This window comes from Vulpes lagopus, chromosome 5, assembly GCF_018345385.1.
Source record: "Vulpes lagopus strain Blue_001 chromosome 5, ASM1834538v1, whole genome shotgun sequence".
In the NCBI taxonomy this organism is placed as follows: domain Eukaryota; kingdom Metazoa; phylum Chordata; class Mammalia; order Carnivora; family Canidae; genus Vulpes; species Vulpes lagopus.
In genome coordinates, this window is record NC_054828.1 from 118,388,158 (window position 1) to 118,404,164 (window position 16,007).

Consider the following 16,007-nt stretch of genomic DNA (forward strand, 5'->3'; position numbering starts at 1 on the left):
TAAGAGATAGCTAAGAAACCTACTCAGGTTTCTGTCTCTGGGTTCTCTCTCCCACAAGCCTTTCTATCTTTCCTCATCTCACAGGCAGCAGGGAACCTTCTGGGATTTCCTTCTTTGCCTGTCTCTCTCTCACCAGTCTTCTCCTCCTTTCCTGACAGGTGAGGTTTTTTGTTTTTGTTTTATCCCAGAATTCATTCATTTTAATAAATTAAAAATAGCCGTGAGTTTGGCTTTTGAGTTTTCTGAAATTGCTTGTTTATTTTTTGATGTGACATCCTTTTTTAATGGATTGCCCTATTCTTGATTTTTTTCTTCAAAAATGGAATTTTCTTTATTATGTCTTAAATTGTTGTAAATCTCTAATGTGGAAAGCACTGCATTGCATATAGGACTATTTCAAATGTACTAGGTTTTATAGATCATGATATCTTTGCTGACCCATTATCAGAAGGGCAGTCTTTTCTAGTTGGTCATCCAGAAATGGGAACAGATCAGTCTTCATCCATTCATAAACTCATTCTTTCCATATTTTTCCATAGCATGTTTTTGTCAAAAGACTTACCTGATTTGTATTATGTCATGGCTTAAAAAGAGCAAAGCTAGTTTATAGGAGGTTGGACTCAGATTCATTAGTACAGTGTTTTAAAACTAAATTGCAGAGGGACATATCTATTATTTTATACATATACTTTATTTTTCAAATGGGGGAAACAGGCCCCTGCCTGAAATTCTTTAGGAAACCCAGAATTAAACTTTAAGTCACTGAATTAATGTGTTTTATTTGGGGAGTATTCATAGCTTAGTATGAAAAATAATGCCCCCCTCCTTTCTTAAACAATATTTAAAGAAAATTATGTACTGATATCCTAGGTGGTGTGGTGAATACTAGATAAGAGAGTAAAGAGACTTCTGTATTCTCTGATCTATCACTAGTGCTATGACCTTGAGTGAGACTGATTTCTTTAAAGACAGTAATAGGAATAGCCTTTTGTATGAATTAGATATATTTCAAATTTCTAGCTCTGATCTGTTAGGAATAATTGAAATGGAGGCCAACTACTTGAAATAGTGTCTAAATGACAGTTTCTAGTTTTGTGTACATAAATCTTTGTCTTAGCAATTCTGTCTTAACTTTATCCACCATTATGAATTCCCACATTATATGGTGTGAATATCGTGATAATATCATAAACTTTGTTAAATTTATTCTAATACTAGGTATTCTAATACCTAGTGGTATTCTAATACTAGGAATTTTCAGAAATATTGATGAATTAGGCTATGATTGAAAAGAACCATCTTCTATGGTAGTTAAATGTAAAGAGGATGAGCCTTAGAATTATACAGATGATAGGTTCAAATCCTAATGGTGCCACATAGTAGCCATATGTGTAACCTTGGTTCTGTTTCCTTGTGCAGAATGGGACTATATTAGGCATCTGTTCTTTGTTTCATGCTCCTTCTACAATACTCAAATGGACTTGAAAATCAAGAAGGCAAACAGCCAGAGATAAGATTTTTATAATGAATTCTGTCATAGTTCTTAAATTAGCCAGTTAAGTGTCACTGGTCAATATGTTACTTATGTTTTATAATATTAAAAGATTCCTATTTTTGGTAGTAATGATATCTAATATTTGTATGTCTGTTCTAATTAGTTTACTTATGCTGTTTCATTCTGGCCTCAGAAACTATAACAGTTGCTTTATTATTATCCTTACATATGAGGAAACTTGAGTTCAGAATGGTTAATTAACTGGCCCAAGATCATGTATAGTAGTAATGGAATAGCATAAACTCATGAATGCCTTGACTATTCACAATACTGCTTCCTTGGAAGTGATGATGTCTTATGTTTTCTAGTAATATTAAAGGATATTAAGAATGGAAAATTGGGGAAGTTGTATAATTTGAAAGGATTTATTGATCTTTTTTATTAACAGAAGAGATTAAAGTCTGGAAAAGCATCATTCTAGGGATTTACGTTGTTTTTTGTTCTCTATACATTGAGTTATTATTAGCATTTATGCCTCTCTTTTATGAACTTCCATTATAAAGAGAGTCACCTTACATCCTAATTTGCCCAGACAGTCCAAATACATATCTGTTGTCATGGTGTAATTATTAAAAGCACTCGCTTCCTCAAAAGTGCCCCATTTGGGATGTTATATAAACACCCTAATTTAAAACACCATATTGGGGCAACCTGGGTGGCTCCGTGGTTGAGTGTCTGACTTGGGGTTGGTTTTAATCCTGGGGTCTTGGGATAGAGTTCTGCATCAGGCTCCCTCTGCTTCTCCCTCTGTGTCTCTGCTTCTCTCTCTCTGTCTCCAATGAATAAATAAGTAAAATCTTTAAAAAAATAAAACACCATATTGTAGACATAAAGCCTTTTAAGTTCTTTTGACTCTTAAGATTATGTTAATTAGGTTGGTTATGTGATTTTATGTAACAATTTGTATTAAGAAATCTGAAGTGTAAGTGTACCTGGTAAATTCTAGTAAGAATTTATTATTTTGAGGCAGTGTGCTAGGTTGTTGACTGATTTCTTTGAAGGTGGAGAGGGCAAGCCATAAATACTTCTTGAAAGAAAGAACTAATCAAATGGTGGACAGTTGGGGGATGAATTTGTATGTTTACCCAATCATTTCTGAGTTGGAAGGACAGATGTGCAGGTTAACAAGAAAATTGCTTGATTTTGGTTTAAAGCTTTTGTGAATTAGAGAACTAATAAGTGGTATTGGGTCATAAATTTTACAGATCTCTAAGATCTCTTGGCCCTTGTTCTCTGTAATATGCTCCCCGATTTCTACTACAGTAAAAGAGTCTCCAGGGGCAAATCTCTATTTTTACTGCTATCCAATCAATGTACTGCCTGTTTTTTCTTTTCTTTTTTTTTTTTTTAACTTTTTTATCCTGAATTGTTGCTTTCTCCTCTATTTAGTTCATTTTAATTTATTTTTGAATAGTAGTTTCTCTGAGTTTTTGGAATCAGTGTTTAAACTGTCACAAAAAGTTGTTTCTGGAATGTATAGGCCTTTGCTAGAAGTGTTACTTTTATTAGCTACTAAATAGTTTTCCTGTGCATGATAGCTTATAAATGTTTACAAAATGAAAAGATATTCATAGCACAGTGCTTGACAGAAAGTTAGGTACATTGGAGAAGTGCTTAACATAGATTTTTCTTTTCTAGTTGCACAATTTGTATTTTAAAGCCGTGATCTATGAGCTTCTCTACTTAAAGCACTATATGGAACTTTATCACAAAGACTTTGGAATAGTCTCAAAGAGATTCTGTTGTTTCTGTTATCTTTTAGAAATATTAGTTTCAAGCCACTTCTGTGTCTATGATGAGTGCTTCTCTGAAGTTGTTAAAATTTTATTCTCAATTCCTTATTTGTTACAATTACTTTGATATTGAATCTTTTTTCTCATATATGGGATAAAAATATTTCTTTATTTTTTCAGAACCATTTTTAATGGTATTTTTAAGGATTAAGTTGGGGTTTACTATGAATGGCTATTTACTTATTTAAATATATCAAGCACAGTGTTTTAGTGTTATATTAATCAGCTTTACATTTTGTTTGAATATTTACAAGAATTCTTTTATAGCGAGATTTTAAAAAAAAAGGGAAGGAACAGAGGTTACATTTGACTGAGATCTTTATGAGAGCAGATTATTGTTTAAAATATGTGCTTTAAATACAAACCCTTTGCAATCCAGGATGATCCTAACATGGAAAAACTTATTATTTTTTTTAATAGAAATTGGTTTCCTTTAAAATGAAATATATTTAGTTTAGCAAAAAATCTGTAGATTAGGAACATGGCCAAATTGAACTTTTCCGCCTGCCTTCAAAGCTGCTTCTGGTTTTTTGTTTTAGTCAATAGTACTACGATTTACCTTATTACCCAAATTTTAAAATTTTATCTTTTTTATTAATCTCCATTTTTAATCCTATCCTGCTGACTCTCCTAAATGTCTCTCTCAAGCCATTTTACTTTTTCAGCTCTTTGTATTAGTACCCTATTTCGATTCTTACCATCTTGGCCCTTTTGTAATTCTGCTAAACTGATTTCCTTGTCTTTAGTGTAGAATATCAATATTATTATAACTTACAACTTGAGTTGTTTTCTAAAACATAATGTCACTCTTAACAACCTGTCTGGATTCCTTTTACTTTAATATGCAGCTTTATGGCTTATCTTTAAGGTTCCTCAGGATCTGACCTAGAAAGCTTTACCAGCATCAGCTTTGACATTTCCTCATCTATTCATCCATCTCATAACTTGTTGTACACACAATGTAGTTTATTAGATTGTACCTTTGTTCATGATTTACTTTATCTTTCTCACAAAACTCACATTTTCACCCCCCAACACCTCACAGTTTTATTTCTCAGACCCAGAGTTTTTACTAAGTTCATTTTATTACATTTAGTTTGTTTGTGGGCTCTCTGAAAATAAGGTTATTATGCCCCTAAGGAGGCAGACACAGGCAATTTAGTGTGATAAGTGTAATGATAAGAAGTATATACAGGTTCAATAATGAGCACTGAAAGGCTGGGTGCCTAATTATCAGCTGAGAGGGAGGAGGTCTTAGTAATGGGTATTTAAAATGCCAAATGCATGTCTCAGAAAACCAGTCTGTTCGTTTCAGACAAGCATATCCCCAGTCCATCTTCTGTGAGTGTGAGGGAAGTTAGAGAGGAAAGGCTTATTAGATGAGTATTAAAGTATCATTAGGAATTAGCCAAATGTACATATTGAATAATCAGTGAATCATTGTATCAACATAATTTTAATGTGCTATAGTAGTGTAACATATATGGCAGATAGAGCATGGGGCTTTTAGAGTATCTCAGAAGTATTTGAGGTTCCTTTCTGTGTGTCTTCCACCATCCGTAGGTTCCTGATTTGGAATTGATAGATTACTAGCATTCCAGACCTAGGAAGAGTTGTGAAGTTCACTTCCTTTGAATAAGTGAAGTAAAAGTGAAGATGTATTTTCTATCATGGAAGCTTTGGGATACGAGGTGATCCAAGGGCAGTGTTTGGAAGTAAAGGAAAAGTTTTCATCTTTTGTATAGATGTTTTTATTGTATTATTTATATTGAATAAGAAACTTTAGTAAACTGTATAAAGAAAGTCACGTAGTGGTAAAACCATTTCAAACATGTAGAAAAAGAAGTAGACTTTGATTAATGTTCAGGTGTAGAATTACTAGAGCCAGTACCCAGACATTAAGTGAGGAGTTACTTATTATTAACAAGACAAATAGGAAATAGTTCACTCTGAATTTTCCTTAGAATTGAAAACTAATTTGTACATATTGGTGGTAAGTTTGCTTTCACCTATGTATAATTAGAATAAATTTGCAGTTAGAATGAAACTTAAATTAATATTTTTTCCCTCCCAAATAGCTTTTGCCTACCAAAAAGTTTTGGGAACCTGATGATTCAACAAAAGATGGACAAAAAGGCATATTTCTTGGGGATGATGAATGGAGAGAGACTGCATGGGGAACTTCTCGTAAGTTATTGGTGGTGTATGTGTGTGAATAATGAGTGTACTCAAATTTTTTAAAATCCTGCCTACTCCTAAACGATACTTGGAGCAAATTTGTGATGTCTTTGTAGACAAATGACTTTTATAAGTCATTAGAATGTACATTTTTTAATGTAAATTAACCCTTATCTAATGGTCTACTTAGTAGTTAGAAGTGTTTGTTCACAGTAAAACATTACTAAGTTTTATTGAAGTTTTAAACTCTAATTATAAAATTTTGAATTTCCATTGAAAGAGAGGATGCATTAACGATAGGAATTTTCAATCTTAAATTGTATTAGAGGACAGCAACTGATTTATCTAATTGCAGGTTGATCTAGGTTTATGGGGTTTTTTTTGTTTTGTTTTGGTCTAGCTTTATTAGACATTCACTATACCCAGAAGGGAAGTTAACTCCCTGAATAGGATAAATTCTCAGAAAGGAAGCAGACTTTTAATGTTTTTGATATCCACAAGTAGTGGAGAGAGACTTTAGGTCCAAGAAACTGTCAAGGGAGAAGAAACTAGTATGTAAGGAGTACAATTCACAGAATTAACAGTATTAATTGGTAACCTAAAGAGCATGACTTATTCTTAAAATAGTAGTGGTTAAGTTTTGAGATGATTCTGATTAGTAAAATTTGAGATGTATGCAAATGGCTTTTAATGTGTATTTTGTAAGTAAGTTTTCTCACTTTATAACCATTTAATGCAGCTTGTGAAAGCTACACAAAATGACCAGAGTAATAAAGAAATTTTCAGATGACAATCAAATTGTTTGAGTATAAATTACCCAGAGGTATTTTTATTCTCCAAATCATTAAGATCAAAAGATTTAAAGTCCTTTGTATCTAGGGTTTGTTATTAAACTAAACTAATTGCTCAAGAGTGAAGAAGTGCTAGAAAATTTTAGTGATTAGTAAATACTCTTACAGTCAGAATTGAAAAAGACAGAACTTTGGTAACTACTAATTAAGAGTAAAATTTCCTTAAAATATTGGGAATATACTTGGAGTTCAGTCAGTATGTAATATAATATTCCACGTTTGGAGAATATAAAGGTAAAAGGAGATGTGCTTGCCCGCAAATTTTTTTTTTTTTTAATGGTATTTGAATTAATGTATATTACATGGGACTCCTGATATAAAGCATTCCAATATTTAGACTGGGATACATTTTTCCCACAGACCCTTTTTTTCCTAAAATTACATGTGCTTGAAAACTTGATTGGTAGACATGTTTTAATTTTAGTTTTGAAGATTGAATTCTTAATTACTTTATTTACCAAAACCAAATATTTTTTTAAAGTGTTCTGAAGCAAAACATCTTGAGCATAACATGGTAATGAGAGATTATTTTCAAGATGGGTGGTTGGGAAATATTTTTGGTACGTTGTATTTGGAGGACAACTCGTACAAGCAATAAAACATTTAAGCAACATATTTTTATGAATTTTAGTGTAAAGTTTGTGTTTCTAATTTCTGTGCTACTCCTCTTGTAACTTAACTTTTTTTAGTCAGGTGAATAAAATTTTAAAGATGAATATTAGTCTTTACCTAGAGACATGAGGAAATTAGAAGTGAATGAAAACATTATAATTTTGTTTACAGAACCTTTATTAAAAGCCAACTATGTGCAAATATGAATAACAGTCCTTGTCCTAAAGGAATTTTCATTCTAAGGAAGATTCTTTCCTTGACTGCAGGAGACTTTATCATATAGATGGTTTCTCTAACTGAAATTGTCTTTTTCACCCTCATGTTTACCTGTTTTTTTCTCACTTTAACTCTATCCTTCTTGTCACTTCCTTTGGGATTCACTCTAAGACTAGGAAGGGTTAATGCTCCTTTCTGTTTCCATAGTATCCTGGATCATGTTTACTGATGAACTTTTAAGACTGCCTTATATTAAACCTATGATCTCTTTGAGGGCAGGGACTGTCTTGTTTGTTCTTGGATTCCTCATACATAGCACAATGCCTAGCGAGAGACCATAAACCAACATTTGAACTATGTTAATGAATGGATGAATTATTGAATGAAAAAATATACTGACTAATCTCTTGTGGATAAAGGTACTGCAATGGAAATGTTTTAATATGCTTTAACAAAAGTAGCAATCATTTAAAAACATACAGTTAATGTAGTGATGGCTGAGTACCACCATGATAGTTCAGCCCCTTAAGGACTAGACCTAATATTGAGTATTTTATGTTATGTGGTAACAGTTCAACCAGAGATAGCTTATTGGTGCCTTAAAAAGATTTTTTTTGGCAAATCTGTTTGAATGTTGCCTCAGATCCTTTATTGTATTTCTATACCATTTGTTCTGTAATCTTAAATATTGTTCTTTTCTTTTTGTCATAAAAATATATAGGAAAGGTATTCATGGGTAAATAATTTTTTGTTAAGAATAAATGGAACACTTTTAAACTAGAAGGGACTTCAAAAGTAATCTTCAGATGACGATTTTTGCACCAAGAATAGAAAATTCTGTGATAATTAACTTTTTCTTCAAACTCACTTGTTTGTGTTTATAGTGGTAGAGCCATGTGTTCTGAATCCATACAGTACATAACTATGAGCTTGAGATGTGCCTCTGCCAGTTTAGGAGTTATTCTTGTAGGTTTCGTTTCTAAAGGTTTTTGTTTTGAATTATTATGTATTCTGAAGAAAGCTTTAACCTTTTTACAAGATGCTTATAGGCAGCTGAGTGCCTTCAGGTTACTGTTTCCAGCTCCATTGACCTTCCTGATTTGCTTGTTCTTCATACCAGCTTCTACTTATTTATTTATTTTTTTTACCAATGTCTCTATCTGTATTCCCAAGAAATGTGCCCAGGCCAGTGAATCTCAACAGTATGAAGAGCTTTTTGTAAAAGTATAATAACATTCAAAATAAAACAATATGCTGATTTTTAAAAACTTTAATATATTTATATGTAAGTATATTTTGGTTACTTTAAAAGTACAAATGTGTAATTGTAATCTTCCTTCCAAACAGACCATTCAATGTCCCAGCCTATTATGGTACAGAGAAGATCTGGACAGGGTTTTCATGGAAACAGTGAAGTAAATGCAATACTGTCTCCGCGATCAGAAAGTGGAGGCCTTGGTGTGAGCATGGTAGAATATGTATTAAGTTCTTCTCCTGCTGATAAATTGGATTCTCGATTTAGGAAGGGAACTTTTGTAAGTATTTTGAATAAAGAAATATTTAATAATTACTCAGTGGTTATTTGGTTATTTTCAAGTCCCTTTACTTTTCTGGCTATTCCCAGAGCTAAAGGAAATCTTACAGCTGTTGGAGCTCTTGTTTTTGTCTCTGGGCCACTTCTTGAAATACATGAAATAGTAGAACCAATGGGAATATAATCTTAGCCATGTTACAAAAATCAAACTGTACTGAGAAACATAATTTGCAATATTAAAGTTGCTTATTCATCGTAGTTCTTGATGTGAAAGTAACTAAACAAAATCATCTGCATTAAGTAGAATTTTAATCTCATCTGTGGTGTTACTGCTTTTCCAGCACCGCTATAGTTAAGGTTGCCTTAGCCCTTCTGTTATAAATCACTGTTTTGTGCTCAATTTTTTGGCCTTTGATAAATTAGTTGATTACGAAATTAAAATAAGATAATGCTTTTATTGTTTACGTGCACTATAGCGTAGTTTAAGGTCACCTTGTGGTGCCTTTTTTTGTGTTCTATTAAATATTCAGAATCAAACAGATTCTTTTTCCTCAGGGCACTAGAGATGCTGAAACAGATGGACCTGAGAAAGGAGATCAAAAAGGCAAGGCTTCTCCATTTGAGGAGGACCAAAACAGAGATCTTAAACAAGGAGATGATGATGATTCTAAAATAAATGGCAGAGGTTTGCCAAATGGAATGGATGCCGATTGCAAAGATTTTAAGTAAGACTTTAACTTTCTCGAGAAGAAAAGCCTATCTCTTTAGGGATGATTACTACTAGCTGATGTGATTGATTTAGACATTTTCCAATTTTGGTTTATTTCCCTTTGTACCTTGTGTTAATCCAGAAGATTTGATTTTTAATAAGGAATATTAATTGATTATGAACCATTTAAAAAAATAATTCTTCAAAATAGTCTCTAAAACTGTGCATTCCATTAAAGGAGTAATGTTAGAAGTTGCTGTTACCTTTCTGCTAATATGGTAGTCTAAATTTTAACTTTTCCCTCCTTGCTAAAATTTAGTGAGTTTTAGGTTTAATCTTGTTTTTTCTTGGCAAACTCCTCTTGGGGTTGCTCCTAAGCACCTTTCTGTGGGGTTTCCTCTTCCTTCTATCCTTGTATTGTACCCCCCATCCCCCATCTAACTCTTAATCTTGGAAATGAGGAAACATAATTAGCTTAGGAGCTGTGACCTTTCTTCTTAGTATATATGAATTTGTGCTAATACTTAATATTCCTGAAATTAAGAAGTAGAGAACATATTAGAGACCCCAAAAAGTTAGTTTTAAGTTTAGAATTCTTTAAATTGTAACTCTTTAGTGGTCTCTTTATGACAAATAAGTATTTTCTTCTAGCCTTTGTCTCAGATTAGAGAGTATACATTTACCTAGATATTAGGGAGTTGTTTCTTCATACTGAATTCCTGTATTTTATACTTCATTAGTCAGATGCTTTGGGGCTTATACCTGAAAATGAGCTATTTATTGATCTTGTGAACCATAGAATCTCAGTTAACTGAGTATAACCATACACGTGGGTGGTACGCTTTTACATTTATTGCCTTTAGTTATTAAAAGCAGAGTAAGAATGCTTCTTAAAACAGTGCTGTTTGTATCTGTTCTAAGTGCAAAAAAGCATCCAAAACCAGTAAACCTCTTTGACAAGAAATAATTTTAATGCTTTTCAATTTGTTTAGAACCTTATCCTGATTTTGCTTTTCTGCAATTACCTAATCTGAGTTTTAGTCAAGGGCATGTATTTAAAACTGAGTTGAATATGAGCCTGTCAGAGTATGCATTTATAATTGAAGTGTTAATACACCATTAACTATAGCAAGAAAATAGCACCACTTCTTAGCGCAATGCCTTTTTTCTATTATATCCTCTACTTACTGCTATATTAGAGTTGTTTGTATGAAAGGCTATGCTTCTCCATATTAATACGAACTTTTACATTTATTAGCATTCTAATTTTATTCCGTTAAGTTTGGGGTATGTGTTTAAAATTGCTTATGAAATACCTTATTTTTTTAAAGATTTATTTATTTATTTATTTATTTATTTATTTATTTATTTATTTATTTATTTATGATAGGCACACTGAGAGAGAGAGAGAGAGAGAGAGAGAAGCAGGCTCCATGCCGGGAGCCCAATGCGGGTCTCGATCCCGGGACTCCAGGATCGTGCCCTGGGCCAAAGGCAGGCGCCAAACCACTGAGCCACCCAGGGATCCCCTGCTTATGAAATATCTTAGATACAGTATTGTACTTATAGTGTAAAAATGTTTCAGACTAATGGCTATGGCCATATGGTCACTATGCTAACACATCATTAATATGTACATTAATTGATACTGATCAATAGATTGATCATAGAACTGAAAGGAAGGAAGTAACTATAGCAGGCTTTATTATAATCGATTAATTTTGGGGAGGATTCTTTCATGTTATTTTTTCCCCCCATATATTCTGAATGAAAAACAAACCTTTGAAATATTCACATGAAAAATTAGGTATGGTTAAAGGGGAAAGGAATTAGAAGCTTCTTCTAAATATTATAAGGACGGTGTTTGATTTCTAAATAAAATGTTCACCTAAATGTGTGGAGACCAATTCTTAGAATTAAGTAATTTCATTAAGTAATTACTTTATAAAATGCTCTGTACGTGTTAGCAAATTTATCTCAATGTGAAGCTCCTGAAGTTGAGGGTAGAGTTACATAGGCAGGTGACAACTGGCAGTGAACAACTGGCAGTGAAAGCCAGGTAAAATAGCTATTGCCATTTACTTAATGTATTTATGTTTGAATATGCTATGAACTCATGCTTCCTCAGAACAAACATATTTCTTGTGAGGAAAAGGATCTTGCATAAAATATTTCTGTAGAAGAAAAGACACTAAGTAAGGATAGATTATGTCTAGAAATAAAGTAAAAATAAGGTTTATACCATGAAGAATGTTGATAAAAAGTTCTGCAAAAATTAAAAAGGCTTATTAGTAGAGTAAGTTGCTTTTTATATGTATAAGTATATTTTTCATTGATGAGCAAACAATTTTTGGTAAATACGTTATGAATTTCCATTTCTTTCTGATGATTTAAACTGAGACAATTTGGTGTGATAAGATGGTTTTTGGAGAGCGGTCATAGAGGTTTTTAACACTTTGTTTTTTGTTTTTACTTGGAACAATAAATACAATATTATGTTTTCATTCTCATTTGAGAAACTGAGGCCTGGAAGGAAAATGAAATGATTTGCTCAAAATCATATTCAAAGAGAGAGTCTGGAGTTAGCCTTCATCTTAGCTAATGTCATTTTTCCATTGTATTCCACATTTTGCACTCTGAAGTCATGAAGGCCATCCTTTATGGCCAGTTTTGTTTTATTTCTGAACCATTATTAAGCAAAATATAATGGTAAAATTCTGTGCTGGAGGGCAAGACAGAAGTATGGTAGGTGCATTTTGGTTTTGAGTCTTCCCATCTTTGTCACTTGATAGTCTGCTATTCATACTACCATTCATTTTGTCTGTGATTTGAGACAAAAGTTTTGGGTAGTCTAAGCCTAAATTGTGATATTAGTCAATTATCTTACCTGTAAAATTGAGTTAAATTTTTATGCTATTCAAATTAGAATGATCATTAGTAATATGAAAAAACAAAACAAAACTATGTCCGTTCTTAAGAGGAAATTACATTAGACACAAAAATGTTAAAGTGGAGTGGATAGTTACCTGGGATGCCTGATTTGCTCTCTGTATTTTACAGCCATTTGTTTTTCATGGTTTTCCCACTTTCCCATTCCCATGACTTACTACTTTTACTTCCTAACACCTTCCTGTTTTCTTTATATAGTCGTACTCCTGGAAGTCGTCAAGCCTCTCCAACTGAAGTAGTTGAGCGCCTGGGCCCCAATACTAATCCCCCAGAAGGACTGGGGCCTCTTCCTAATCCTACAGCTAATAAACCACTTGTTGAAGAATTTTCAAATCCTGAAACTCAGAATCTGGATGCCATGGAACAAGTTGGTCTGGATTCCTTACAGTTTGACTATCCTGGTAATCAGGTACCCATGGACTCTTCAGGAGCTACTGTAGGCCTTTTTGACTACAATTCCCAGCAGCAGGTAAAGCATGCTACTACTCCTTTAATGAAGCTCCTCTTAACTCTATACTGGTGTAGCCTGAAGTGCTGTGAGGCATCGACATTAGTAATAGGAGTGTTCTTAAATACTTAGTGTTTTATAAATAAAATGTTTTTGTAGTGGAGAAGGTTATTGAAATAATGTGTTCAAAATACTCTATTCATAGCTTTCTAAATAGAAGTGAAATGCTTTGAGACTAATCTTTGTGTTAAATATTTTCTCTAATAGCTCTTTCAGAGGACTAATGCACTAACCGTTCAGCAGTTAACTGCAGCTCAACAGCAGCAATATGCATTAGCTGCAGCTCAGCAGCCACATATAGGTGAGTCTTTATAAGTTACCATTCTGATGAGTTGGTTAGAAAATCCTGTGTTACAATGTTTATTGGAATGTTTCGTTTTTCTTTTACTGAATTGTTTTGCCCCATTATGTTTTAAAACATTTCATTGGGATCAAAGAGTAATAAATTAAATGACAAGAATACAGATTAACTGGGGAAGAACTGTTTCTGATTATTGTATTTTGGATAAATAAGAATCTGTAGATTGATGAAAGTTGTCAGCCCGTAAGTTTTTTTTCAGCATGAAGTTGAGAGGGTCAGACCCTTGGAAATTCAAATGTAGCTACTTGTATCTATTACCAAGTCAAAATGTTTATTTTAAAAATAATTTGAAATCAGATTTCCAAGAAAATTCCTTAAAATATTTTCTTTTTTATTTCATTAAGTTATTTGGTCTTTGACCATTAGCTTTTAATGTGAATTATTATTATAATTATACATTTGTTAGTGCTAAAGCATTACTTGTTCCTATTATGGGTTTTTTATGTTTGTTATTATCTTTTTATTTTGAAATAATTGGAGATTCACATGGAGTTAAAAGGACAGTACAGAGAGGTTCCCCACTCAGCTTTCCCTATATGGCTACATGTTATATATTTATAGTATAGTACCAAAATCAGGAATATGATATTGGTAAATGTAGGTATAGTGTTATATCATTATATCACACATATAGATTTATGTAACCATCTTTATGCCTGATTTTAGCTAATCTTAATTTATTTACTAATTGGAAAAGTTGTGAATATTCTCCACCTCATAATCTATGGAAACAGGTGGGGTGGGGAGGAGGTGACATACTAAGTTCTTCCTCACATTTGTATTGTTCTCTGTCAATCCAAGAAGGTCTGCTAGGTCCCACATTTTATTTCTGGTTTTAATCAAAGGTGACCACACATTTCTAGATGACTTTTATTAGCAGCATGCATTCTTTACCCCTAGCTTCCTTTATCCCTATACTTAATCCTTCTCATTAGAAATGTAGTGATTCCTGGGATGTCTGGATGGTTCGTTTGGTTAAGCATCCAACTCTTGATTTCAGTTCAGACCATGATATCAAGGTCATGAGATTGAGCCTTATAATAGGGCTCTGCACTTAGCAGAGTCTTCTGGGGTTTTTTCTCTCCCTCCTTGAGCGGCATGTGTGCTTTTCATTTTCACTCTCAAATAATAAAATTTAAGAAAAAAAAAGAAATGTAGCAATTCCTGTCTACTCACAGACTAGTATAACCCTTTTTTATTTCTTGAGACTTTATGATATGTTTTAATATGTGACAGGCTAGTGTACCCATTATTGCTTTTCCTTTTTGGAGTTTAAAATTTTTTTCTTTTTACTTTTTTATATGAACTTAAGAATTCGCTAATTTACTTTTATATGAACTTTAAAATTCACTTATTCACTTCCAGAGGATTGGGTTTAAATTTTAAATTAACTTTTGGAAAATCTACATCTTTATGACATTAAGTATTCTAACCAGGACATGGTGTATCTTTACTTTTGTTCAAATCTGCTTTTATGTTGTTTATCAGTGCTTTAAAGTTTTTATTATGTAAGTTTCCATATTTCTTGAGAAATTGGTTCTTAAGTATTTTATCTTTTGCTATCATTGCAAATGACCTATCTTATATTGAATCTTTAAATTGGTATTTTAGGAAAGCTCTTGATTTGGCAAATACTGAATTTTATGAGTGTTTTCTAATTGAATAATTTCTGTGTTCATGGAATAAAAAATGTGTAAAATTAGCCCTTTTTCTTTGCTCATATTTTATTTAGAATGTTGCATAAAATGTACAATAATGTGAACATAAAACTAGTCCTTAAGTTTGTGTGTTTTCTTGCATTTTTTGTTAGATTTTGGAATATGATTACTTCATAAAAAGAATTTAAAACTATTCCCCATTTTAATGCCTTGGAGTATTTCAAGTAACATTGGACTTAGTCCTCTTTTAAACCTTGGCAGAACTTTGTGAAGCCATTTGGGAAAGCATACACTTAAATTTGAAAATCTGAATAAAATGGAAATATTTCTAAGTATAATTTACCAAAATTGACTCCATCTTTTAATCTTTGTTCCATAGTTAAATTTATTCATTGTTGACCATCAGTTTTTTTTATCCTAGTCTCCTCTTCATTGGCTGAAAGCCCATTTTATTTTATTTTTTTTTTGAAAGCCCATTTTAGAACAGCATTGTGCAATAGAAATATATAATATGTGCCACAGAGAATTTTAAATTCTTTTGTAGCCACATTTTTGAAAAGTAAAAAGAAATAGGTGAAATGAATTTGACTATTTTATTTAACCCATTATATCCAAAATGTCATTTTAAATGTGATCAATATAAAACTACTAATGAGAAATTTAAATTCTTTTCTTCATAGGAAACTTTTCAATTCAGGTGTGCATTTTTCCACTTTCAGCAGATCTCAGTAAACTAGTCCCATTTCAAATGGCTCAGTAGCTATATGTGATAGTAAATATAAATGGACAGTGTGGCGCTAGAAGATTCTTCTAGAATGGGGATTGACATTTTTATAAAGGCCCAGATAATCTGTAAATATTGTAAGTTTTGCAAGCCATGTAATTTGTCACAACTCTTCAACTCTGCTGTTATGGCACAAACGCGGTCTTAGATGATATATAAATGAGTATGACTGTATTCCTATAAAATTTTACTCTGGACCTTGTAGTTTGAATATCATATAATTTTCATGTATTGCAAATTATTATTTTCCACCATTAAAAAGTGTTAAAATTGTTCTTAGGTAGTTTACAAAAAATAAG

General features: G+C 32.3%; 1 protein-coding gene across 8 annotated transcripts in view; it reads left to right on the forward strand.

Moving 5' to 3' along the window:
- PUM2 (pumilio RNA binding family member 2) overlaps positions 1–16,007 on the forward strand; it is a 95,564-nt gene that overhangs the window by 24,258 nt on the left and 55,299 nt on the right. For 6 of the 8 annotated variants that reach the window (XM_041754219.1, XM_041754221.1, XM_041754218.1 and 3 more), the window contains 5 exons: positions 5,427–5,535; positions 8,553–8,740; positions 9,295–9,464; positions 12,596–12,866; positions 13,113–13,206. In XM_041754219.1, coding sequence (XP_041610153.1) covers positions 5,427–5,535; positions 8,553–8,740; positions 9,295–9,464; positions 12,596–12,866; positions 13,113–13,206 — 832 coding nt within the window. Of the gene's footprint in view, positions 1–84; positions 159–5,426; positions 5,536–8,552; positions 8,741–9,294; positions 9,465–12,595; positions 12,867–13,112; positions 13,207–16,007 lie in introns of those variants that run through there. The other 2 variants (XM_041754223.1, XM_041754226.1) reach the window with 2 other exon arrangements.